At 43.6% G+C, this 26,536-nt stretch overlaps 1 protein-coding gene across 1 annotated transcript in view; it reads right to left on the bottom strand.

The window, feature by feature from the left end:
• Positions 1-26,536, bottom strand: part of LOC136753556 (glypican-1) — a 90,944-nt gene that overhangs the window by 18,820 nt on the left and 45,588 nt on the right. Inside the window, exon 3 of the mRNA XM_066709778.1 lies at positions 5,164-5,558. Coding sequence (XP_066565875.1) covers positions 5,164-5,558 — 395 coding nt within the window. The remainder of the gene's footprint in view (positions 1-5,163; positions 5,559-26,536) is intronic.

The raw sequence follows: 26,536 nt of genomic DNA, 5'->3' as shown, positions 1-26,536 counted from the left end.
GTGGTGTGAAACACTGATTCTCATTCATCGGCGCTCGATTTTTCTGGCGTTTCTCTTTTTTTGTGTGTGGAGAGGGGAAGAGAGGGGTGTGGGGAGGTCAGCGAAAAGCTTGGAAAGAAACAAACAGCCACTTCTTTTCAGCGCTCTGTGCGATGGGAGAGAAAAATATAGCTTTTTAATGCAGCTTTGTTGAGTTTCTCCAGACTTCCAGGCTCTGAAGCTGAAATATTGCGTGTGTGTGTCCTACTTTTCTTTTTCTGTGTGTAATTCACGGCTTGGGAATTTCGTGTTGCTAAAAGGTACGGGACAATAGCAGTGGGTACAGTCTGGCAGAGGGCCAACAGCAACCGTGAGAGTTTCAAAGCCCCACAGGCGAAATGCGAGCCAAATAACACACCCGGGCCCGCAGCAAACTTTGTTTTTCTGAATGTTACGATTTGAATATAATACCAATACAAACATACGATATACAAGATATCTTGTGAGTGTTTTTCTGATCAATGGCACAATCCGCAGAATGAGACGACAATTTGTTTACTGATCCTCAGGGTTGTATATGGGCCTGGGTCTGAACTGTCTGAAGTTTCTTATAATTGCCTAATCTATATGCGTGACAGCATGCGCCTATATTATGTATGCAACCTTTAACTAATTAGATACCGCCATCCAATATTCATGAAGTGCAACAAAATTAGCTGGATGGATAGATAGATAGATAGATAGATAGATAGATTTATTGATTGATTGATTGATTGATTGATTGATTGATAAGGTGGTTAACATTATGATGTCAGACAATTCCTTTGGGACTGAGCATGTTTTCCACATCAATTCATGGTGGAGAAATAAGATGTATTAGCTATTCTAACCTTCCGATGGAGTGCTAATTAAAAAAATGCCCACAGCAAACGAGTCTTTACACAGGGAGAGAAGGGGATAGATCTAATGTCTGAAGAGCCTCATGCTTGGACAGTTTCTCTAATTCCTGCTTGTGGCCATATCTGCAGATTATAAGACTATGCTCTCAGCACACTTAGTAATTTCTCAATTAACAGGTTATAAATAAGAATAACAGTGACATGGAAAGAAAAAAAGGTCCAAATCTAATCAATTACAGATAGATATCAGAAGGATAGAGAATGGAAAATTCTGAATATCAGCGTAGCTCCCTAGCCCTGGCTCATAAATTTTAGCCACAGGGAGAGAGAAAAAAAAAAAAAAGAAGGGGGGGAAAGAAGTAAGCTCCCTATTTCACTTCCCGATGTAGTAATGCAGGCTTATTAATGCAGAGGGAGCAAACCCAGACTGAGTAAAATGCCAGACGGTGCGCAGGGGAGCTGTAGATCAAGCCGTTAAAACAAATTGCAATTTACATCCGTGCTGTTATTCTCCTCCCGCCGCGGCAATCAGAGCGAGGGCTGGGGGGCTGGGGCCGCAGGGGAGTGAGGCAGAGAGAGGACGGAGGAGTCCCCTATCGTCTCAGAGTGTGCCAGTATGGTGCCCGGTGGTGGTTTAATGGTGTCTAAGAGGCCAATTTCACCATCCTAGGCATCATTCCATTGCATTTTTTCAAATGTTCAATTCCAGTTGCTTTCACTGGAAACATATCTGTGATTATTTCTAATTTCAGTCAAGAGAACTCCTAATAAAGATCTCATGTCGTTAAATTGCATCGTTAGGACTGTGGGCTCACCCATCCTGCCCTCACAAGTAAAGTGCTGATGCCTGGAAAGCCTGTTTGTTCATTATGGAAAGAGCTGAGGAGAGCTGTAGTGAACTTCACTTTCAAATATACACCGGAGGGTTGCTTGTCAAAAGAATAGTTGTAATACTGTCCAATGCTTTGTTTGATTCCTGAACATGCCGATGCATAGTTATGAGTATTTCCCCCTTCTTGACATTATATAAGTAATAACCTTGCCCGACTTTCATGACTTTCAGAAAACATGACAAGTCCACATCGTCACAGGCTCTTGGGGTAATAGAAAATAAGCGCACACACACACACACACACACACACACACACACACACACACACACACACACACCCTCCCCTCCTCTTACTGTTACACGATAGTATATTAATTATAGAGAGTCAGGCATTTAGGAGCCGCAACGCTCCCAGAACATAATCTGACCTTTCTGGCTACAAACCTCCTGAAAAGCAACGAGAGCCCTGGAGTTAATGGGGAATTAATTGCTCTACACCGAGCACACCTCCGAAAAGCGCCCCTCGCCAGCAGCAAACGCATCGGCGCTGCACTCCACTGCGGAAATCGAGAACGCCGGCCCCGTCGACGACTGGGGAGGACTGCACCAGCGAGTGACCTTGAAGGAATGTCATCGCTCACAAATTGATTGAATGCTCCAGATTTGGCCTTTTTGGCTTTCTGCGCTACAAGCGGAATTTGTTTGATACCAGAGTCCATACAGTCCACTGCTGCCGGCGTAATAAAGTGTGCCCCTTTGAATGCTATGTGCCGCAGAATATCTCCACACACTAGTGAAAGAGAAGCTGTGATGGATCATGAGAGAGGAGTGCGCTGGTTTCTCGTGAAAACAAGGAAAGAATTTGATTATAGAACCCAAAAGGCTCTATTAGTCTTGTTATGGCACAGTTTTACACTAAATTAGAAATGGAGAGATTCACCTGAATGTAATTCTACTCTAACTAACGATTTAATCCAGACAATTCAGGTCACACACACTCCTTACTACCGGGTCTTTTTTTATAGTGTCTTTCTTTTTAAACAGGTAGAGTCATAACTGATAGACTGGTAACCAGCAGGTTTATCAACTGCAAACTCTCACTCATAAAACCTGCAGTTAAGGGAATGAACACTCGATGTGCCACCACAGGTTTTTACTGCTCACACGCACAGCGACTTATTATTACTGCGTCTCTTAAGGTCTGACGACTTAAATGCACTGAGAAATGCCAGCTTAGCATACCTTTACAGTCTCCCCATCAGCGATTCAATTAAGATCTACAGCAGTTTTGGTTAAATGATGTAACGCAAGGTCTCCACTGCCTCGGGGCACTTTGTTCCGAGAGCTTCCTGCAGTGTGGGCCGGGACGTTCTTCATACTGTGTTGACATGAACTGCTGGTGCATCTGTTGATCGCTTTGCCCTTTAGCTGTGGTTTAGACTTGCCTGTGTGCGCATCCATCCTGTTGTTTTTTGCGTGTGTGTGTGTGTGTGTGTGCATAAGTGTGTGCGTGTGTGTGCTCACACGTGTGTTTTCCATTGCACGCATTAGATTGATCCAGAAGTGGAACAATACACTAATACAATGTAAAGCACTCTGCTAAAGTGAACCTGACTTTATACAACTAATAAAACAGGGCAAATACTCTGTCTGCTCCACCCTAACTGAGCTACTGCGTCACACTGAAACTCAGCACCAGTATGGCCATTGTTTATTGTATCACTTCAAGAAGATTTTATTCTGAGCTGGACCTTCGTAGACATGTATCGTCAACATGACACAGACAAACCCTTAGTATGTAAAAGTTAACATGAAAAGAAAGACTAACAGGACCTAGGATGAAAATATTTTGATTGCATAAATGTCCACGTGTATGAATGGTCTTTTCCTTTAAAAGCAGAGGATTATTATTTGACAAGGTAACAAGGTTATTATAACAAAACAAAGATGTTGGGCTTAGAGTTTGCCGTGGCATTTGTGAATTACAGGATGTTCAGTGTGCCTAAAGGAATCTAACTAATCTATCTAAGAGCTATGTTTCTAATGGCTGCGCATGTCCTGAAGGTGAGTGACGGACATAAATCAATTAGCATTTTTTTTTTTTAATCAGATTGACTTCAAAATGCCCACTTCACTGGAGACCTGGTAAATTTAATTACATTTGCATTACTGGACACTGCAGGACGAATCCATCGAGTTCCCATGCGCCATTGTCGCAAATACGCACACCAACAGAAAGAATAAAAGACACAGTGAGGTTTTTGTCAGCTTACTGCATAAGCTGAAATGCCGTGAGAAAATAAAGAACTTCCCTTTTTCACATCCTGTTGGTAAGAGCGTCTTATTTCACCTCAGCTGTCATATGCCACAGTGACCTATATATAGTATGTCACTACATCCTGTTAATGCATTGTACACACATTGTGTTAATAGCACTTCTGAGGCAAGATTCAGTCGATTTATATGCACATGAGGAACGACAAACTCCTTTTAAATACAAAAATATGTATTATTCACCCTCTCTTCTGCACATAACAATGTGCCCCTCTCTCTCCAGAGCTGTAACACAAAGGAATGGGTTCAATGTTTGGCAAGAACTCTGACTTGCGTTTTGCATGAAAATGTCTGTTAAAATAAAAATAAATAAAGTTGAGAGCAGGGAATCGATCTGAGGTCATCGGTCTTCAATTCAATTATACCCCAGTAATGACAATGCCAACGATGACCGTGACATTTCATTGGCCGGTCTGTGTTTATAATACATAATCTGTACCAGAGTTGAATTTAGAGCTAGTGAGGGTGTGAGAGAGAAAGTCGGAGAGGAGGAAAGTGAGAAAGACAGAGAGCAATTGAGGAGGTAAGGAGATCATTAAACCGTTACCCGAAGAAGAATCAACCTCACTCACAACTCTAGTACTGTTCATCAGCTCTCTTTATAGATTCATATTTACTCTGCTGCCTCTTCAGAAATCTTCTCTCCATCTCTGAATTCGGCACATTTCGTATGGTCGTGCCATTAGCATGTATTTTACATAACACGCCGTGTGCTCTTGATTACATAAACTGCCCGGCACTTTTGGACGCCACGGCGAGAAATGTCCTTTAATAAATGAAAGTTATTTTAATTATGACTGTACATAATTTTGTGGATGAATATTTAGCACTTTCTTTGAATCAGCGTATATTTTACATAATGCGCTGGCTGTAGTTGACGGCGGGGACAGATTGCACCAGTGAGTAACCCCAAGGGAATGTCACAAATTTCCTTTTTCTGCTTTCTGCAGTGCCAGCTGAATGTGTTTGTTGCAGAAGCCCGGGAACCATGATTTGCAATAACCGTACAAACTGACAAGTGAGGAAGTTATGCATGAAGTCATTATTACTATTGCAACAGGTTAGGAAAGAGAAGGGTGGTTGACGGAGATGGGGGCGGATGACAGGGCCTGTGGGTACCTGGGAGACCTTGCGCACCACCTCGCTGCTGACCCACAGCCCCTGGACGAACGACCGGGCAGCGATGAAGGCGCGGGTGGCCTTGAGTTTGAGGTCCCGGGGCACCTCGCCGAAGGGCCGCAGCTTCTCCGTCTGCTTCACGACGCACTCCAGGTAGTCGTCGCCGATCACGTACTGTGGGTTCAGGGCCTTGAAGAGCCGCTCCAGGAGCCGCACCCAGAACTCGTTGAGCGCCTCCTCCAGGTTGATGGAGTTGGAGCCGCGGTAGTAGCGCCGCAGCTCGCCGTACAGGTCCAGGAAGATGCGGGCGTTCTGGGTGTACAGCTCGCCGTACACCGTGGGGAACGCCTCCTGCAGGGAACGCTCGGAACGGTTCAGCAGCTCCAGGAAGTGACCTGAGGGGATAGGGGAAGGAAGGAGGTTAAAGATATTACTCACTGAGTGGTCTTCCATTTGGCTCGTGTGTTTGTTTGTCTTTAACTCCGACGTGCAGGGATGTGGGTTTCCTTTGGTTCATACAAAGGCCCACATTGAAGATGCTTCCCACAAGAAGGCTGTACTGGAATGACGTTATGGGATTTTCTGGTAAAGAACGCTTTGCTAAATGAGGGGTCTTCAAACCCATGATGTTTGAGTGTCCCAATCCAATCACACTAAATCACCAGCTTCAGAAAATCAGATCAAACGAAGGTCGGGAGGAACCAGGGGGTGAGATTGTTGTCTTTGCAGCTGTATGGGCTGCTAAAGAGAGCCTACAATTTCAGTAGAGATAAAGACAGATTGGAATCATCTTCTAGCAGAAAAAGGCTAATTGCTGGTTTGATTGCTGTCTCCTACAATCTGCCACTCATCTGATGCCAACCTGCACAATTGACAGGACGCTACAATGTCTTAATATTCATTTGTTATGCTTGAGTGGAGGGGTGTAAGCTCTGTGAAAGTATTGCCTCTTAAAGGAGGTCTATTGTAGTCAAATCTTTTAAAGTTTTAAAGACTACTCTCAGGGTCAGAGAAAAATCAAGGTGTCATTGAAAGTGAAAATACCTTTAGTAAAACAAGCCGAGTATTTAAAATGGTTGCTGCTCACACATGTTCGTTATTGATCAATCAAGCAAGTCCCTTGTTTAATCAGCGGGAGTCTGGTCTTCGAGGGCCAAGGGGTGATTCAGGTGTTTGTTGCAAATGAATCCTAAATGACTGAATTTACCAGAACACCTGTTCACTGAACTGATCCAAAGGACATGCTTCCAAACCTTTCAAATTTAAAGCAAATTTAAAACTACAAAACCTGTTGGTAAAGGGAAAGTTGGGCACTGAGTTGGTCAACTACTAGTACAGAGTAAGGAGAAGAAGTAAGACCTAGCATTTCAGAGCTGTGGACCGACTCCCAGATGGTTCTCCTCAGTGTCCTCTGCAGGCTCAACTGTCATTGCCTTCCACAAATTAAATATAGAATCTGCAGATGCTAATTTCCTTATCTGTAGGCGTGTCCACCCACACAACATGCTCACCCCCCCAACACAGGCACAACAAACAACAAACGCCTGGCATGAAAGTAGTCATGAAGCTATACTATACTATACTATACAGCTATACTGTGTCGGTCAATTACTGCACACTGCACAACAACGACAACAACAAAATAATCGTCATAAAACGAGGTCCAAGAGTAATGTCACCAGGTCACAAAACCCAAAACCTTGCATGCTTCTCTACAGACAGAGAGAGAGAGAGAGAGAGAGAGAGAGAGAGAGAGAGAGAGAGAGAGAGAGAGAGGAGATACTGCTTCTGTCAAGAACCTAGTTGGATAATCTCGGTGACGTTTCCTCAGAGTGACAGCCATTTAGACAATCAGGCTGAAATGAGTTATGCAACATATTAATATCATGGGGCTTAACATGACCTACTGTACAACCATAGAACACTATCCATGGCAGTTATTAATCACTGTTCTGGGAGCTTTACAGCATCACTGAATTCCTGACTTTGGGAAAGCAGGCTCACACGTATAACCGCAACGCATGTAGCTTGGTTTCAGCAGCTGCCATCGGGACGCACAGCCTTCACTCCGGCCCCAAAGCAAACACAGACTGAGATGTGTGTTCACTGACATTTGCTGTTCTAATTTTCGCTGACATCCAAGTGATTCAATCTGAATTTAATTGATGGCTCTATTAGGCACAGTGGCATGACAGTTTTCAGTCAGTGCAGTAGACAATAATAACAACTCACCATCTTCAACAGGAAGTGCCCGTACTACAGACCCTGAGACATTGCTGAAAAACTTTACTTTCCATATTATAGAGGTGTTGATAGACAACAGTCCCCTGTTCCAGCATTTCTACTTCCCTTTCTCTTGTAACGGCACAGATAGATTAATTTTCTTCTTCAATATCCAAAACTCAGCCATCCACATCCGAACCTAATCCAAACACAAATGAGTAAACTCACAGTACGACAGATTTAAACTACACAATTTCTTTAGATGTGCAATGTAAATGTATATTTTCATCTCTCTCTGCACTGGTGGGCCCTTCTGTTTTGGGAAGCATCGGTTGAATTAGTTCTGCATATTTAGCTTTCTTTTTCTTATTATTTCACAAGCAGGCGTTTCCTCCTCTGAGCTTTTGTTCAAGGGCCTATTTCGATGCCGGACCATCCTCCGCATTGATCGCGTCGGGGTGTCGAGTTTGCTGAATGGTCCGGTAATCAAACGTAGACTCCTTTGTACAACAGTAATGATCTCTTTGTCGTTTGCAAAGGCAATAATCATTCAGGGGTAATAGACTTCACTCGCAAAGCCTGGAGGTCTCAATTGGGTTGTGACAGACCCATCGATGAGAGAGAAGGTTTCCAAAGAGGGGGCCTGACCAGGGTAACACGATGACTGGAGATAAAACGGGTAAAGAAAGGAGCAGTAAAGTGTTAACGTCCCAAGACTGTGGGGAACAGATGAGTCAGGAAAGGAGAGCATGTCAGTTGGGCTTTTGTGCGGTTAAATGACTTGATGGCATCTGAACTCCGAACTAAATATCCAATTCTAGATGCCACCATGGGCAAAAGGACTGAGCAGGCACTGGGGCAACAGTACAGCAACCTACCACCAGCAAGTTGGCACCTAATCAGTCAGTACATGGTAAAATTCACTATATAAAGGTCCAGTACAATCTATTTTTGTTGCTTGTTTGTTGTTGTGGTTCTATGCAAAGCAAACCATGACTTGAAAAATACACTAATATGTTCTGGAATATCTATATAGTGGCACCAAAGCTTTTGGACTTTGTTATCAACCAACCCTCAATGGTAATGACTCAACTGCATTATAAATTCTGCTTTCCCAAAGAACTAACCCTTTGACATCCTGTTATTTTATTGACTAAAATATAGTATTCACAAGGGTAGAAATATGCATATATTTGTATTTGTCTCCAGGTGAAAAACACACAAATGGATAAATAAGAACACCCCCAAGTGTTAGTAATCTCTTGCCGAAACATATGCGTGTGAGGCCTACGGACAGATCCACACTTGCCTTCCCTCCCGTTAATACAGAAAGTCTGGACTGCCCTGGATTGTTGTTGCGTTGAAAGGGTTTTCGTGATGGGGGAGCAGCTTTAATGAGACTGATTACTCTTTAACAGCTTGTGTGCATCGCGGAAGGCAGTGACCTTTATCGGCCCACACACATTTCAGCACCTCGCCTCGTTTCCGAGCTATTAACGCCCGGGGGTTCGCCGATTTGTGATTCTGAACATTGACTCCTGGAAAGGTTAAATCTATACATCAGTACACACACACCTGTGTCGCCCGATCTGAGGAAAGTTACACACGTGACCTGAGCCGCGGGCCTTTCGTGGTACGAAGATTTTGCCAGGATCATTGGTTATTGAAAAAAAAAAAAATCCTTCTCATCTCCTGTTCTGAATTCTGCGAACCGCGGCGGACGATGTGACTGTACTACCGAAGCACAGAGAGTCACACCTTAAGCGATATCCCCCCTGCCCTTAAGGTGGAAGAGTTCGGGGAAAGGAGTGTGGCAGGCATCTAATTTCTACTTCTGATTTTTGCTCCGCAAGTCCTAAGAGCCCCATGTAGACCCATGTGAATGAAAATCAGATAAAGGCTTTAGCAGACATGGCAGATAATCAAGACTGGGCTCCGATCGAGGGGGAAGAGTCCGCGCCGATGCCCTTCAACCACGTTTAGCTGCAAAATGCATCACCCAGCCAGACCCCGCGCTTGAAGTTTATCATTCCGAATGCTGGCCGGAGAAGCAGCCGTTAATAAGTGCTCAGCCTTCAGTGCAAGTCCTGCCTGGCATCTGACATTTGTCGATCCAGACGCATTAACGTCACGGGGCAGGCGGCTCAGGAATCCATGCCATAAACCTCTCCGGTGAAGAGAGCCGGTCTAGCTCGGCCTTGCTAGGGCATAAATCCTGCGTCCTTGTGCATCCTTGGTGGCGACAGAAGTGGCGCCCGGTGCCTCTCCCCCTTGGAATAATCTCACATAAAAGACACGGACAACGCAACACCAGACAGCGTAAAAGTACATTAAAGGCGTAATTAAAGTGCGTCGCCTTCTCTGGAACGCATTAAGTAAGGGGGGTGGGTGGGGGGGAATCAATTAAGTGCAATCATTACCCGAACAAACAACAGTGTCTTCTGTTATCATTGAAACAGCGTCTTAGATTCGGCATAAAACACAGTGCGGTTTCTGCGTGCAACTATAACAACTATAACACGTTTACAGATGGCGAGCTAATTAAAGGTCTTTCGATAGGTGTCTAGGGATCTCATATAAAACATTACGGCGTGTTTTCTAATTCCCCCAGGAGCAAAAATAAACACACTCAAGAAAACAAAGTGGAACAAAATGAGGGCCATGTTTATAGTGCTTGTGAGTGGTTTGCCTAGCTGTCTTTTAAATCATTGTGGGCCAATCCAGTTTCTTTGTTAAGATGTGAAAAAAACAATTGATTGTAGTGGAGTTCAATCTAATTTCACCCCAGAGCCTAATGACAATGACAGGAAGAACAAGAAGATCTACAATTTAGGTGTACACAAAGTAATTGTGCTATTTTACTATTGTGTGTGTGTGTGTGAAGCCAGATTTAAAAACAAAAACATGCATAATAAACAAGTGCACGGTTATAGCTGAGGAATCTTTAGCTGTATATCCACTGAAAGGATAACTGCTTGTAGCACTAGCTGTTTTAATGCCAGAAAAACAACTACAGCACCTGAATGGGATAGTTTTGCTTCAGCTGTGAGTTATTTTTAGTTGCCACTTTCAAATCATACCAAGGTAAACAATTGCGAATGTCTGAAGCGCTTGAATAAACACCTGAGTGGGACTAACAAGCTGTTTGTTTTCTTGCTATCCCCCTCCACCACCCTCTCGGAAAAAACAACCTGGCAAAATGCAAGCTTGGGTTTGAATTAGACCTGGAGTTACACAAGACATTCATTTACTTCTCCTAACTGTACTGTTTTCACTCTCTCTTCTTCTCTGGTTTGCGTGGTTTGTCAGTTCCAGTTCCAGCAGGGAGAACAATGTTACTTTTGATGTTTTGTGTAGTTTCTGTGCTTTGCAACCAGATTAAGGCTGATCAGTCACATTATCACCATGTCACTGATGTCATAACTGGACAGCTGTTACTGGGCTTAATAGAGAAGCAACTGTGTCCAATCAGTGAACACACTTCCCATCACCTGACTCAGAAATAAAGACCAGCGGAGACAACATGCGTTTGTCCTTAAAAGGGATTTCAGATTTGCCCTCATCATTTTACAACATTACTTTTCCCCCTAAGTGCCTTTTTTAAAGAAAATGAGCTGGTTAGAGATCGGATTATCTAACAACAAAAACTGCCTCTGAGTTTAAATTAATAATTATTTAGAGAGAGTGCTGGTACATTTCAGATTCAGTCATTCCTCTCTCTACTCTCTCTTGGTATTGCCCATTAAAACAGCCCTCCATTTCAATCCCTGTATTTCGTTAGACCAGGGCGGTGTATCGAATATCTCCTCAGAGGTCATCTTCGGTCAAGGTAACGCAGCCAATTCCACAGCCGGTTGCTCCTACTTGAAATTGGTCTTTCGCTGTGGCTTCCTGTGAACCTCACTAGCTTGTAGTGCACTGCTGTCATGCCTCCCGTAAGCTGTGCCACTTTGGAGTTGTGACCCCGAGTGACTCTAATGGGAGCCGTCAGTTGCCAATGCCAAGATGCCAGGATTACACCAGCCCCTTTGACTTTAAATACGTTGAAGGAGGCGCATTCACTCGATTGCCTCTTTTGAATCCCTGTGAAACAGCTGTTAGACATCCCACTTTGCGCCTATAAGCAACTGTTCACTTCAGTCTCAATGAGTTCTTACCAAATAATTGCATCATCCTGACAGTACTTGTCTGGATTTCAATCCCACACTTTTCATCGTACACCCAAGCCTTCTGTCAGTCTGTTTTTTATTTACCGCTGCTCCACGTTGTCTAGAGGAGACGTCCAGCCAGCATGCCAGGGCCTGTCATTTCCACTCACAGATGTGGAAACGTAATGGTATTAAGGGCAATCTAGCTGGCTGGGGCTGCTGTTTGTGGGCAGTTAAGCCCGTGATGAAGAGGCACAGAGCGAGGAGGAGAGACGCAAGAGGAGACAGGAGGGGTGAGGGGCTGGTTCGGGGACAGATTCGATTTCGATAATTGCATTTTGCTCATTTTGACAAGTGGGGCTGATTGGATTAAGCGAATGCATAAGTTTGTTCCGAGGCAGTCACGAAACTGGCAATATCTTGACATGATTCTGCTGATACATTCCTGGGCAAGCTGTCAATTTCACTCCGGCACAATGGGTTCACTGTCCAGAAGGAGATGGGTGGTTTGTTTTGAAGAGAAGAAAAAGGAGGCATGTCCATATGACCACTGCCGATGCAGATTTTAAAGTGGACGTGCTGCCTAGAAAGAATATGCTTGGGTAATAATATTCAATAATATCAATAATAATAATAGCAATAATTCCAACCATTGAGAACGTCATTAATGATGTTTTAGTCCCCATCTGTTGTCTTTGCTGCCCAACTCTACCATCTACCAACACCCACTACAGTGTCATTCATCAGGGGTTGTGTTCACTGCTGTGGTAAGCCAGGATGCCAAGGTAAGACAGTGATGCGTGCATCAAGCTCAGCTGGCCTCTCCAGCGCTGGGAGCTCAGGGACACAGAGACAACTGGCCAACTGAAGACTTATCTGTGTCACCGCAGCCCTACGTGATGTTCTGAGCAGCTACACGAATGCACTGAGATCTTCAGGATCTGAGAGGATCTGAGAGAGTCAAGCCCCACCCTTCAGCTAATGCTACTAGATCATAGCCGGGCAGAAGATGGTTTAGCACTTTAGAGTTGTTTTCATTCAGAGAGAGAGGCTCTGGATGCAAACGACCAAGCCTCGATTGACTCCTCAACTCTTTTAAGATACGGGCAAAGAAAATGACAAAGCACTCTTTGTATATTTACCAGTTCTTTCATTTCCTTGAAGGTATGCCACACAGAAAGTTTATCAGACCCCAAGATTAAGGACAAAAGAGAGGTTGCAAACAAGAGAGGGCTTTGGACTTGTTTGCTTTTTAACAGCTAATTGATCCCATTTTGTTTTTATCCTGAAGGAACATGAAGGAACTGGGTGAGTCAGCTTCAACTACATACCAAGTAGATGTTCCACACCCTCACAACTCTCTACATAAATACATTTAGAGCCAAGCACACCTCTGCTTAGTTTCCATCAGTTTAACTTTGCTCATCGCCTGCAGGGTTTGAAGACCCAAATCTAATCCCCTCATAATCTCCTCTGTTGTAAATTTCAAGATTAAGAAGATTCTGTAACCAATCTGTGTACGATACTCCTTAGAGGATGAGAATTACTTCTTTGAACTCGTTTATTAAACAATGCTATTTTTGTATTTGTGTTATTCTTGCCAGTGCATTACATCATTGACATAATACTTTTCTTGATTTAAATGATGCACTGTTCAATTTACTCCTGAGCAATTTGTTCAGTTAGGTTTTTGCAGCCCTTGCCTACATTTCCTGTTGATTTCCTGAGCTCGTGGGCATCCCTGGGATCTGTGTGTACTGCGCCAACAGACGAGGGTGCTGGGACAGAGTCTTTCATCTGTCACATGCCTCACGCGCCTGTCTTCTCTGTGTCATCAAACAGAAGGGCGCAGAGAGAAATGACAGTAATCATAATTGCGCTGCTGTAATAACATTACATTGTCTTGTGATTTATCTCGGGCGTACGCAAGCACTAAATAAAGCATTCAAGCAACACACAGTGCGTGTCTGTGCAGGGCTTCGACAGCAGTATTTCTGTTTCGTTCATCCTTGTGGTAGAAGTAAAGGGGAAAAGTGTTAAATCTTGGCATGACAGTTTATTGCAATGTGTATCACTGCTGAAAATGTCAGCCTGTGATAGGGAGATAGCTACACACATGGAGAGAGTCTATTCACATCCTGTTTTCTTTTTCTTTCTTTAACAGCAATCATAGGAGCATAGACTTACTCTGCTTTACTCTGCCGTACTCCTGATAAGACATCTAAAACTATTGTTAATAGGACTGGAATGCTACTCTTTAAGGCACAAACACACACATTCACAGAGAGGTATTTCGCAGGGATGAAGGCTGTGTTCAGATCTAATTATTTTCACTTAGCAGTGTCCATGTTCAACTGAATAAAATAATTAAGATTTCTTTGGATGGTCACTGCAAAAGGAAGTAATGACATTGGATTGGGTATAACTGTATCTGTCCACAGTGATACACAGAATGGGATTTCTGATAATTTGCTCATGAGTCAGACCAGCAGGTTGGACGGACTCACCCCTTGTCATCCCCACAGCATGTCAACCGTGGTTTTTGTGTCATTTTTCTACTGCTTGGTAGTAAGATTAGCTTTCAAACTGCCAGACACACAATTTCTTCATTTTAGATGTTCAACCAAGTTCCAAACAAATCATTTTTTTACGATCTTTACTACTTGTATTTCAGTAAAATAATCCCATCAGTCATGACCACCTGCTTGCCTGAACATATGTAAACGCACACAAACAATGATGGCTGCAAACTCAGAACCCGTACGAAACCGCGTCTGCAAGGCCGCATCCAGATGCTAAGCGTGACACCATTAGCCTGGCTGCCACCTGTCAGGAAAACTGCTCCTGGCTTAAGCACCTGTTTACGGTCCAGCTCATTCCTGCGCTGGATGACTCCCTAAGGCTCCGTTCACTGAGCCCTTTGTGCCCCATTTCCTACCTCCCTCCCTTTCGCCAGCACAGCGCAAACAGCTGTTCTCAGCAGGCACTGTTGGCCAAACCTCAGCAAGCGCCCCCAGCAACTGGCGTTCGCCCACGGCCAATTAAAAGCCGCTTAAATTGAGCTAATTTGTTCCAACTGGGAGAAGTGTGTGCTATTAAAATTGCCGACTGGAGCAATGTTGGGCTACATCAAATAGAGAACGTGGTGGGGTGGGGGGGAATGTCTGAAGTTCAAATACAGGAGCCTGAGACACCTTCAGAAGAGATTGAGACACAGTGAGGCTTTTTGGAGATAATGTGTTCATGCGTTCTTCGATATATGGGCAAACGTGTTTTTGCTGTGTTTACCAAGTGTGCGATTTCCCCAAAAAAACTGCAAGAGGAAGAGAGGGATCCTGCCCATCAAACATTCGGTGGACATCTGCTTCAGCACAGACAAGAAACATTTTAATACTGTATGGGTTATAAATAGCATCAGATCAAATTGTGTTGATATGAGACTGCTGTGTCGGGGAAAACTATGACGACTCGCAGGGGCAATCTAGTTGCAGAAGCTCCTCCGCAGTCCCAGGGCTCATTGTTCAAACATTGCATTAGCCGGGTTAGTTTTAATCAAATTTTTTATTTCGGCTTAATCACCTCCTAGCTTCTTGTTTCTTTTTCTTGATGAGTTTCTCTCCCCTTCCTGCTCAGATATAATAGGAAGACTCACAGCAGATTGTGTTTCTGGCATCAATCGATGGTAGGGTCAATCTTTCATCCTTTTGTGCTTTTCTGTGCCGCCTGAACTTAATTGAACTGTTAAGAACTTGTATTATTTGTTTCACTGGACCGTTTTGATGGTCTTTTCATTGTAAAACTAAAACCTCAGTCCTGGAGGTGCCAAAACTTCCAACCTTCATAGATTTCTTTACATTGTGAACCAGGGGGCTACTGGAGTGAACCAAGTTGGTTCTTATGCTTCTTATCAGGTTGTCAGTTGGGCCCCATAGTCTAGATAGTGTTGGTTTGAATCTAGGTTTGTTGCTGACTTTGTCTAGGATCCCCTGTGGAAGTTCATGTAGGTGTCCAGTCTAAATGTTCATGCAGGTATCCATATAAATGGCGAAATGCAAATGTCTTGGGATAAAAGGTAAATTGCAAATCTAGGAGAAGAAGTAGAATGACAAAATTATATGGTATATTGTCAAAAGTGTAGAATTGAGAACAAGGGCAGTGATGTTCAGACTGTACAATGCACTAGTTAGAGCTCATCTGGATACTGTGGACAGTTCTGGGCTCCACACTTCAAGAAAGATATCGCTGCTCTAGAGGCAGTTCAGAGGAGAGCAACCAGACTTATTCCAGGTCTGAAGACTGAGGAACTGAACCTTTTCACCCTGGAACAGAGGAGACTACGTGGGGACTTGATCCAAGTCTTCAAAATCATGAAAGGCATCGACCACATCAAACCAGAGGAGCTTTTCCAGATCAGCAGGGACACACGCACCCGGGGACACAAATGGAAATTGGGCTTCAAGACATTCAAGACAGAAAACAGGAGACACTTCTTCACACAGAGAGGCATCACAATCTGGAACAAACTCCCCAGCGATGTGGCTGAAGCAACAATTTGGGAACATTCAAAAACAGACTGGATAGGATCCTTGGATCACTTAGTTTTTAATGGACACCAAACGAGCATGATGGGGCAAATGGCCTCCTCTCGATTGTAAACTTTCTGATGTTCTTATGTTCTTATGAATCTGCAGTCCTAGTGTACTGGGTTAGACTCCCCTGAAGTCAAGGAGATACCAAACAATATAAAAGTGCTAATCATTGCAAGATGGCATCCTTCCACTGACAAGACACACATTTCTTTATTTGCAAGCATCCCTCTCATGTTTTGCCATCGACAGTTTATCTATCTTATTTTGCAAATCAGAATGGGGGTGGGATTACAACTTTACTGCCTAGACATGTTTATCTGTCACTAAAGCACACACTTGAGCCCCAGCCATGTTTCATCTCATAATGCTCCTCCCTGAAGAGATGACATGATAGCAGAGTGACTACCTTTGGATTTTTGGGGGGAGAGGTTTAAACAAAGATGGGGATTCGTTTAAACTAGAAACCAAATCCCTTGTTGCTCACACCCTCTTTACCAGGCCTCACACAGACGCATCAACTCATCAAGCCACATGCCACCCTCATGGCACTGTAATTAGCCAAAAGAGAGTCTACCTCAAGCCGCAATCACATACGTAGCTTATTCCAGCAGCATGAGAGCTTAGTGAAGCACTTAACAGGCAGCCCCAAACACTTACAATCCTAATATGTAGGCATCACATCACTTTCTATGGCATTTACCCTTTCCTGTACTTTTGGACAGCTTATATATAAAATAAGTTTGCCTCCTTCACCGCCAATTTGGAATCATCACCAATTAGTCAGCTTGTCACCTCAGGAAGTTTTTAATGCTGTTGATATTATCATGTATATGACTAATTAGAAAATAGCCTTGTTTTTTTTGTATGAGCAATCTTCAAAATAATGAAAGGCATCGACCACATCAAACCAGAGGAGCTTTTCCAGATCAGTAGGGACACACGTACCCGGGGACACAAATGGAAATTGGGCTTCAAGACATTCAAAACAGAAAACAGGAGACACTTCTTCACACAGAGAGGCGTCACAATCTGAACAAACTCCCCAGCGATGTGGTTGAAGAGACAATTTGGGAACATTTAAAAATAGACTGAATAGGATCCTTGGTTCAGATCAGATACTAATGGACACCAAACGAGCATGATGGGTCGAATGGACTCCTCTCGTTTGTAAAGTCTCTTATGCTCTTATGTTTTTGTTATTGATATACCTGTCAAAAGCTTTAAATCCAAACACACATTAGACTCACGTAAAAAAATATCTATTGATTGGTTTCTTTTTTCTAGGCATTAGTAAAGAAATGAAACATTATATGGATTTATGTAATACATATTATGTCACCAAAACAAAACAAAACATAAATTGTAATGGAATCTCACATACTTACAGCTGGTCAAGGACGAATTAAGGTTTTAGGGGGGAGTATATTGTTTACGGTTGAAATAACTCCTTCATGTTGAATAAAACAAAATTCCAGCAGGAACACATTCAGTTCTGCTGCAGTCAGTGTTTAAGTGGCTATAGTAATTAATTTGATAAATTAAATGCCTTCTGGAAGGTAGACTCCTGGGTTCATACCACAAGTGGGATGTTTGCTGTTCTCAGTCAAGTGAAGTCCTTAAGTGGACATTATAAAGCCGTGTAGACTGGGTAACAAGCTGTTATTCACCTCCAGCGCAATATTGCTCTAATTAATTGATTCCTGTCCTTGCTCCAAAGCAAGCGGCATTGAACCAGCAACTTGTGCATAGTACAAACTGAGCGAGGGAATTAAAAAACGATTGATACATTAATTTGTCCCGTATTAGAATTCCCCCAGACCAGCCCTTGGGTCGATTACTACAGATTAGTTATTAACTGTTGGTGAGAACTATCTCCGTCATGTGGAAAGCACAACTGACAAAGGCACAACACATTAAGCTCCACAAAGCATCCTGGAACAGTAAGGCACTTTATGTACAGTTCCTGAAAGCAAAGAAAAACAAATTATATGATGCACACAAACAGAATATAAATCAACTCTCCTCTCTTAACTTTGACTGAAACCAAACAAGTTATGCAAACAAAGACATCTGGTTTTCATGGCTTTATTCCGTAAGAGCTTGAAGGTCACAGCCAAACTGTACCATTAAACACTCAACCGCTCACGAAAAACACACGAGCGGACCGCTTTTATAGTGAGAGAGCACGGCGAGGGCATAATGTGACATTACAATCGCTCGGTGTTGCAAGGTAATGCGCCCGAAATGTAATGTATTCTGACAAATATTTACACAGCAAAAACCTCTTCAAGATGGTGGGTCATGCACCGATGATCTGTGCAGCGGGATGTATCCTCTGATCACTCGCCATACGGTCAGAGAAATGCCAAGTCTCCTGCATTAGGTGTCTGTGAGACAACCATTAAGACTTTAACTGCAAAAGAGAGATTTCCTACAAGACAATTTGCTGTGTCCCTCAAAGGTGCTCTTGTTGACCTCCCCCCTGTTCCTGTGAGAGACCAGTTCAATGTGCTTGCCCTACTAATTCTGGTTTACTTTTTTTTGGTGCAGGGGGATTGAAGCAACAAAGGTCTTTGCTCTAAAAATGCACCATGGAAAAGTAATACCCTACACTTAAACCAGACCCAAGCCCAGCAACTAAACTAAGCCAGATGTGAACTAGGAGATGGAGCTGTCACAGCTGTAGTGGCTTCTGCTTGTGCAGCTGCAGTGTTTGCATTCTTTTTTTTTCACCTTGCAGGTCAGACGATAGCCAGAGCGGCCCCAGCGGATTCCCAGCAACGATCCCAGAGAGGAGTAAGTGCAAGAGTTTACGGATGTAAGCTTTTTTCTAATGCATTTGTAAATGACAAGAAACACAGGTGATAAAGGTGTGCAGAATTACGCAGTCTGCCTCTGCTGCCCATGTTGGCGTAGAGTCTATATATTTTTCACATAGCGGATTTTGGATTTGTAACCAGCGCAGGAGGGGGAAACAAATCCTGTGTCACAGCATCAGCTTGTAATAATGAACCCAGAGAACAGCTGAGTTGAGGTTTCTCTCTTGGGGTCAGAACCGCAGCAACCTCTGCTGCTGCAGTTCACCAGGTTAGCGAGAGGAAATGCATGTGATGACCTGAATAGCTCTGGCGCTGTAATCATGTCCTATACATGGCTGGCAGCATTTAACTCAAGGTATGGACGACCAAACCAAACATTTGTGACATCTGCAGGATGTCATATGGTCATTTCCTCTGCTGTGTGAGTTATCGTTTTTATTTGTAGTCAGTGTTGTCTGTTAATCCAATCTATAACATTTTGTTTTACACTCCTTTCTCATAAAAGCATCCAACAAATTAATTAAAAACCTAGACAGGATGACTGCTTATGCACAGAACAGTCAATGCTGTAGAACATCTGTAAATTCTTTCATCTTGTAAACTGGCTACTAAAAAACAATAAAAAACACAATCCACCCTTCACTGGAGACAACGGCACTCACTGTAGTAAACAATACTTATTTAACGTTGAGACATTGTCTTGATTCTTCTCCTTGAAAAGTCCTGCTTGCTGTAAGGAAGGGAGAAACACCACAGCGATCCAGCAGCGGTTAATGCTTTTAAAATTCCACAGTGATCTGGATTATCATTAGGAGCCGATCCAAATGACATCCGCAGCCATGGCACAGCATACAAAACAAACAGGAGCACATTTTGAGGCGCGGACAGCTGGGAAGGCTCAGGCTTGGCTGGCTCCTCGCGCCTCGGCCAGTCTTCCCTGTGTACCCAGCCACTCCAGTTGCTAGGCGAGGCGTTTTTTTGTTTTTTTTCCTTCTAGATAAATATGACATCAGCTGGTGATTTCATCTCGCACCATCAATCAGAAAGCCACAAGTCTCGTGGTCTGGGTGAAAACCACGAAGAATGTGCTTGAATCCCTCTTTCTGTGGCGTGAGACTTGTCTGATTCACAATTTGGTGAAAGCTCCCAAAAAAATGAAAAAAAAAAAAATTGGCCCGCCTTCAAAAGCTGGGGAGGCACTGAGAGGAGATTAAACAGCACAGCCTTTCCCATTGCAAGCTGTCCTCAATTTGGGACTATTTCAAGGCACATAGCAACATATATATATATATATATATATATATATATCAAAATGCACCTCAAGCAGTAAATCTGCATGTGAACTCTACCTACAATGCAAAGAATCAATCTAATATGTGTAGGTTCTTTGGTCAGAGATACCCTTGACTCTGTTGGTGTGTCATTGCTGAGTCCTGTGAAAGATGAGCCCGTACAGAATCCCTTCAGTGTAACTATTGCTACTAAGTTGCATTTCTATGTGCTGTAGATCCTATAATATCAACTAGGCACCCACTTATCATGAAGAAGTCTAAAGAACATGTCAATATAATAATCTACAGATCCCTCTCCTGTACATACATCCTGCTGATGTCCTTTCACATTTCTGATATCGTACAATCCCACTTTATGGTGGCACCGAGTCTGTGAAAGACACTGTCCTTGGCAATGAGAGGGGTTGGACAGAGAGAAATGGATATGATGTTAAAAAACCACAAACTGTTCAAGAGGAAAAACTGCCAATATGTGGTTTTATCAATTAGTACCAGGGTTCCCGGCCCTGGTCCTGGTGGACCCCCTACCCTGCTGTTTTTTATTCCAACCAAGCTCTCAATTACTTAATTGAACACTTAATTTAACTAGTAATTTCCTGAAATCTGAGCCTTTTCATTATTTTAAACAGTAGGGGTTTTAAGTTAAGTATAGAATTGTATCAAGACCTTATTAAAGAACCAACTCTTTTATTACACAATTTTAAAAGTTAAATCTAAACAGACTTCAATTAAGGTTCGATTAAGTAATTGAGAGATCGGTTGGAACAAAAACCAGTAAGGTATAAAGTATACATGTATAAAACATCTGTACTACTATATTCCATGGGTTCCACGGCTAAACGTATCTGAAATTTGCATAGACACCACCAGACATGACAATGCATGAGTGCTGGATGACAGCACAATGAGGGAATCTGTTACTGTGTAACTGCCTTTTAATTAGTCACATCTATTTGAACACAAAGGAATACATTTTCAGCCACTTGAATTGCAACAGAAAGCCAAAACAGCTTACAAGCTGGTAGCAAAATCATTCTGACAGTGGTAGTTCATTCAGAAACCCATAATTACCCAAAGGTGACTCGCCTGTCAGTGACTCATATCTGCCAGCGAAACTGATCATTTACCGTGCGTGGCTTTGTATCCGTTACAAATTGCTTTCAAACTGATTTGTACAGCAGGGCCTGTTCACAAGTCATTGTGCCTGGGATGAGCTAATCTAGGAGTGGAACAAAACAAGAAAATGGAGACACTCGATGAGTGCTACACTTGGCATGACACACATACATTACAGTGAAGTGTGGATTCTTTTACAGACAGGGTTACAGACCACAGTCATTATTAACTTCTGCTCTAATAGATATTCATTGTGTCCTTTGTTTCCATCTTGAGTGTGTTGCTAATCTTTAATCTATTTTAAAAGCCTCCAAACAATGCAAAATCACTCCAGGTAATTGTGAAGCCTATCTTCTTCAGTAGCAGTACATTGACCGCTCACAACACAACTGTGGTACTGGGCTGTAATCGCCATCAGACTGCTCTGGTCTCCAGTTTGGGGTGAGAAGTTTGAATGACCTTACAGGAAAGAGTCTGAGGCCGGCTGAGTGGTTCGTCCAATAAATGTCTCTATCCCAAAGGCAGGATGGCTTGTTTGCAGCTGGTCTCATATCCCAGCTATTAATTTTCCAGGGGGTGGCGTACAATTGGCAGAGGGCTGCCGGGGTGGAGTGGGTAAAAGTTGGCTGGGTGGTCCCGAGTTCTCCACATACCAGCAACTGTTGTGGTTTCATAGGCGCCTATTGGTTCAGACTGTGAGCACTGCCAGCTACAGCACGTCTAATACTGCAATGGGACAGCCAGGCAGTGGACATTGTGGGCGTGGAGTGGGAATAACAAAAGCAGGACTTGGACATTGTGCCTTTCATGAGACGCTTCGTCCGTCCATCCTGAAGGAGCCAATAGGGACCATCAGAGTGGCACAGGTTGACAAAGCAAAGGATTTCAAATTGGACAAGGAAGGAAAACAGTTGTAACACCGGGCTGAGTTGACTAGCTGTGGTTTCCAAATTGGGATGTGGATGTGGAAAACTAAAGACTAAAGAACTAATGATTACCCGTTTTAAAAATAGTCTGATTCGACTTCAACCTGACTGTCTAATTCAAGCACGGTTTCTGTTCCGTTTATTTCTGCACTCGATGACCTGTGAGGCGACGTGTCGTGAAACGCCGTGAGGAAAGCACTGCGAAGCCAACCTGTCCTCCTGTAAAGAGAGAGAGAGAGAGAGAGAGAGACAGAGAGAGAGGGAGCAAGAGAGGCAGGCAGCATCTGGCTCGGTGCCTATCTGCCTGCATCTCTTCCCCTAGACCTGCCTGCTCTAACGCACAGTGACGTGGGACGCCTGCCGATCGCCCCCCCAAGTTCCTGCGGGGTCGCGGCAGGTCAAACGCTCATTTCCACGGCACTGCACCCTGCCTGAGGGGGCTGGTAAGCCGATTTCACGGTCCCCCTATCGGAGGAGGAGAAAGGGGGGGAGCAGAGAGCGGAGGCTGCTGGCAGATTACAGTCTCATTAAGTTTGCTGAAACGGGCAGCTCTCCCACCTCTCTCTAGCGCGCCTGCCGCTGTTGCTCACTCAACAATGACATTTCACAGGAGCAGAGGAAGAGCTGAGCTATGTTTGCTGTCAAAATGGAGGTCCTTTCCCATGTATTGTGGAAATATCATGCATGGTATTTAATGTATAGTAATTTCCCTCAGGGATTTCTGACATACACTTCCTGTTGCTACCTATTATTTCCTGAATTTGTGCATCTGTGTCTGTACACCAGCTTCCTATAGAGCATTTTTTACTGCTTTTCTATAGATCATGTCCAGCAGTTCCAGTATTTGAAGCATGTTTCTCTCTCTCCTTGTGTCCGGCGATGCTCACTGTTTACTGCACTATGCAGAAGTCTGGAAATGCGCCACAGAGTAGATCACAGCGATTATCCCTGGGCTGAACGGGGCTGAAATTTTCCTGGACATTACAAATTCCGGGAATCGCATCTTTCTTCTTATAAATAGATACAAAGGGTCACTTCATTAAAAATGTATCTGCGTATTTTGGACCGGTTCCCTGTGCAAATGAGTAACAGTCTGGCAGAGGTTACACTATCCGAGCGTGAGTGCGTGTGTGTATGTGCTTGTCCTGAAGTAAATAGGCGAGTAATCTTGAGCCGCCGCAGCTCCTGTCCAGAACAGAACGGTGAAATTCTCGGGAAAGGCAAGGAGCCAGGCAAACAAACAATCGGAGAGGACTTGGCACAGAGAAATGGGGAAACAAAAGCCATGTAAGGACCGGGACGACTCAATTGGAGGATAAAAAACTAAAAAGACAGGAACGAGAGATAACGAAGGAGGATAAAGTGTCAGAAACTTACAGCGCAGTCAAGCCGAAGGGTAAAACAAAAAAGACTGAGCGTGCAGATGAAAGCACCCGTATCATCGCATGGCACAGCGCCGCCGCAGCCCCCCAAGCCCAAACACACCAACACCCACTTAACAACCGCAGGCTGTAATTAAATCCTGATATGCACATTAACGCTCTAATTATTGCAGCTGCTAATTGCGGCCGATCGGGGGGCTTCGGTCCTCCATACTAATCGGCCACAGCTTTCCTCTCCGTAGTGGGGCCAGAAACGAGGGAGGGGGGCCACGCCACAGAGCTGACATTGAGATTCTGTATTTAATGGAGTAATTCGGCAGTGTGGTCACGGAGCGGGGGAGGCAGTCGTGTAGTTCAATTACCGTGTAACAAAGGAAAAGCCTTGCTGGCGGCACGAAGGTCTGGTGACACGGCCCTCAAGGTCCGGCTGTGACCTGGTCTGTAACTAGAGGAGAAGTTCCTCTATCAATGCCTTTGCACATGTATGGCACGATGCTGAAATGGCGCAAAATGAGAATTTGGTAGGAAAACAATTTCTAAGACGTCACTCGGGTAACCTCTGTTCAAGTTGTTTAGATAGTATCTGTCATGAACAGTGTAAAAAGAAAACTGTGTTAGAAAATTAAAATAATACATTAAGTAGGTTTATACATATACATAAGGTTTTTTTAAGCTATCCCAGTTTTGCGAAATACTCAGGTAATTTAACCGGTATTTTCACTCAAACTAGGCCGAATAATCTCACTTCATCAATCGCACCTTGTCAACCTCTCAATACTAGATGTCTGCTGGCAGAATTTGTGTTCCAGGAAGATGAGATCGAAAAAATCAGATCCAATAAATCAGGGCTGTCAGACTCCAGTCCTGGGGGGCCGCAGTGTCTGCTGGGTTTGGTTCCTGCCCGGCTCTCGGCTCCTTAATTGGTCTAATTAAACAATTAACTGGACGAATTGAACACTTCTCTCCAGACTCTGAAATGTTCTGTGGGGTCAGTTTGAGTCACCAACAAATTGTAAGGCATCGTCTCTATAAATGTAAAATTAACGTTTTAGATAAGCCCACCTGAGTAAATAATGACATTATTTATCAGCAGACACTGCGGCCCCCCAGGACTGGAGTCTGACAGCCCCGCAATGAAGGGTAGGCACAACAGGACGTGCCAAGAATACGAAGCAACAGCACTTCACTGCCAACTGCATCGACACACCACAGTGATCCAACACACCCTCTACACCTGGCGACTCACGCGGTCCTTAAAACTAGCAAAGACTTTTCAAAAGGGACACGTTCACATTACACAGCGCTCGTGTCAGACCGTGTCGTTGGCAAGCATTCTTTGCCGTCACATTGGTATTTACTGGCTCCCAAAGTTCCCACTCGGGTTTCCAGAAACGCCAGCCAGCGGAGCGGAGGCCAGAGCAGTGACAGCAGCGATTAAAGAAGTGCCTAAACTTTCCTTTTTCCTTCTTCTTCTTTTTAACCACACCCCATGGAAAATAATCATTAGGAAAGCATGTAACCACCTAATTTAAAGGCTGTAATTTCAGCCGCTGGACACTGGCATGGCTCCCCGGGGTTATTTTAGCCCCTGGTTTCTCAGTCTGTGCAAATTTTAAATGAGAGGACTTTCGGGATTTAATCGAAATCACAATACCCTCTTAGTTTGATTCGTATTCTGTATTATTACTGCTTTTGTTAATATAAGCATTTTGATTAACCACGGAGTGTAAAAGAAGGACCAAAATGGGGGGAAAACAACGATGGGTTTATCATTTTACTTGAGTTCACTTGAATTGTGAATCTCAGGTATGAAGTTGTTCCGGGAATTTTGCAGAAATGATTATCAATTCTTGTGAGTCATCTTAGTAAAATGTAAAAACACAATGATGAATAATAAAGAGGGAGAAAGGGGAGAGGACATGCTGCATCCAGTCCCCTGAACCCTCTGGCTGGCTGTGGACCCCACTATATGCATAGTGCCACCCCAAACAAATGGGGCTTCCCCATAGCTATTTATATCTCCCCAGCAGCCATCCTTTGAATCAGGGCAGGGTGACATTTTCCCAGAATCCTTTGCAACCTACTGCACCTGAAAAGCGCAGTTCGGTTCTGGTTTCCTTTGCCCCTCTCATTCACACGAGGAAGTCTAAGTGCTCAATGTGTCAGACTGTCTCTTTCATCTCATTTGTAGACTATGGAAAAATACATTAATAAATGTGTTTAGCTGATCTTCCCAGAATCCCTTGCACCACAATATGCAAATTACTGTCTCCTCTCTAGAGTGTCAAGATGAGGAAGGATTGAGTAGAAATAATTATATATTCACCCACTTGCTAAAATGTCCCGTGCTTCACTCTGCAAGTGACTCTATCGAGGTGTACGTTTGTCTAGCGGAAGACATGATCCTGCTAGCAGTCCTTTTTTTCAGGTATGTACCACCCAGTGAAATGCTATTTAAACAGAACCAACACGTACGACTATTTACAACAATTTCAAAAACGTCAGGCCCTTAAGTCCTACCTGTTAGGGAGTCAAAGTCTGATGATTATATGCTACACAGAGCTGACACAATAATACGCTTTACCGCTGGCAAAGTGATCCTTTGCGATGTAGCAGAAAATTACGCCTGTAATTGTATTAAAGAGTATGAACATAAATAAATAAAAGACACACACACACACACATGCAGAAAGGGAGAGTGTCAATAGGGAATGTGTTTTAAATTAGAGGGACACCAGTCTGTGTGTTATCAATTAAATGGGTATTACTAAAATAGAAAGTTTTTCTCTATCTGCAAAATCGTGCGTTTCTGCCTAAGGGCTCCTCTGCGTCCTCTGCCAGAAGGGTTTGATTACAATGTACCTTGACAGAGCTCTTC

Source organism: Amia ocellicauda, chromosome 7 (assembly GCF_036373705.1).
Source record: "Amia ocellicauda isolate fAmiCal2 chromosome 7, fAmiCal2.hap1, whole genome shotgun sequence".
In the NCBI taxonomy this organism is placed as follows: Eukaryota; Metazoa; Chordata; class Actinopteri; order Amiiformes; family Amiidae; genus Amia; species Amia ocellicauda.
The sequence above is the reverse complement of the archived record's forward strand: the minus strand, read 5'-3'. Positions and strand labels throughout refer to the sequence as shown.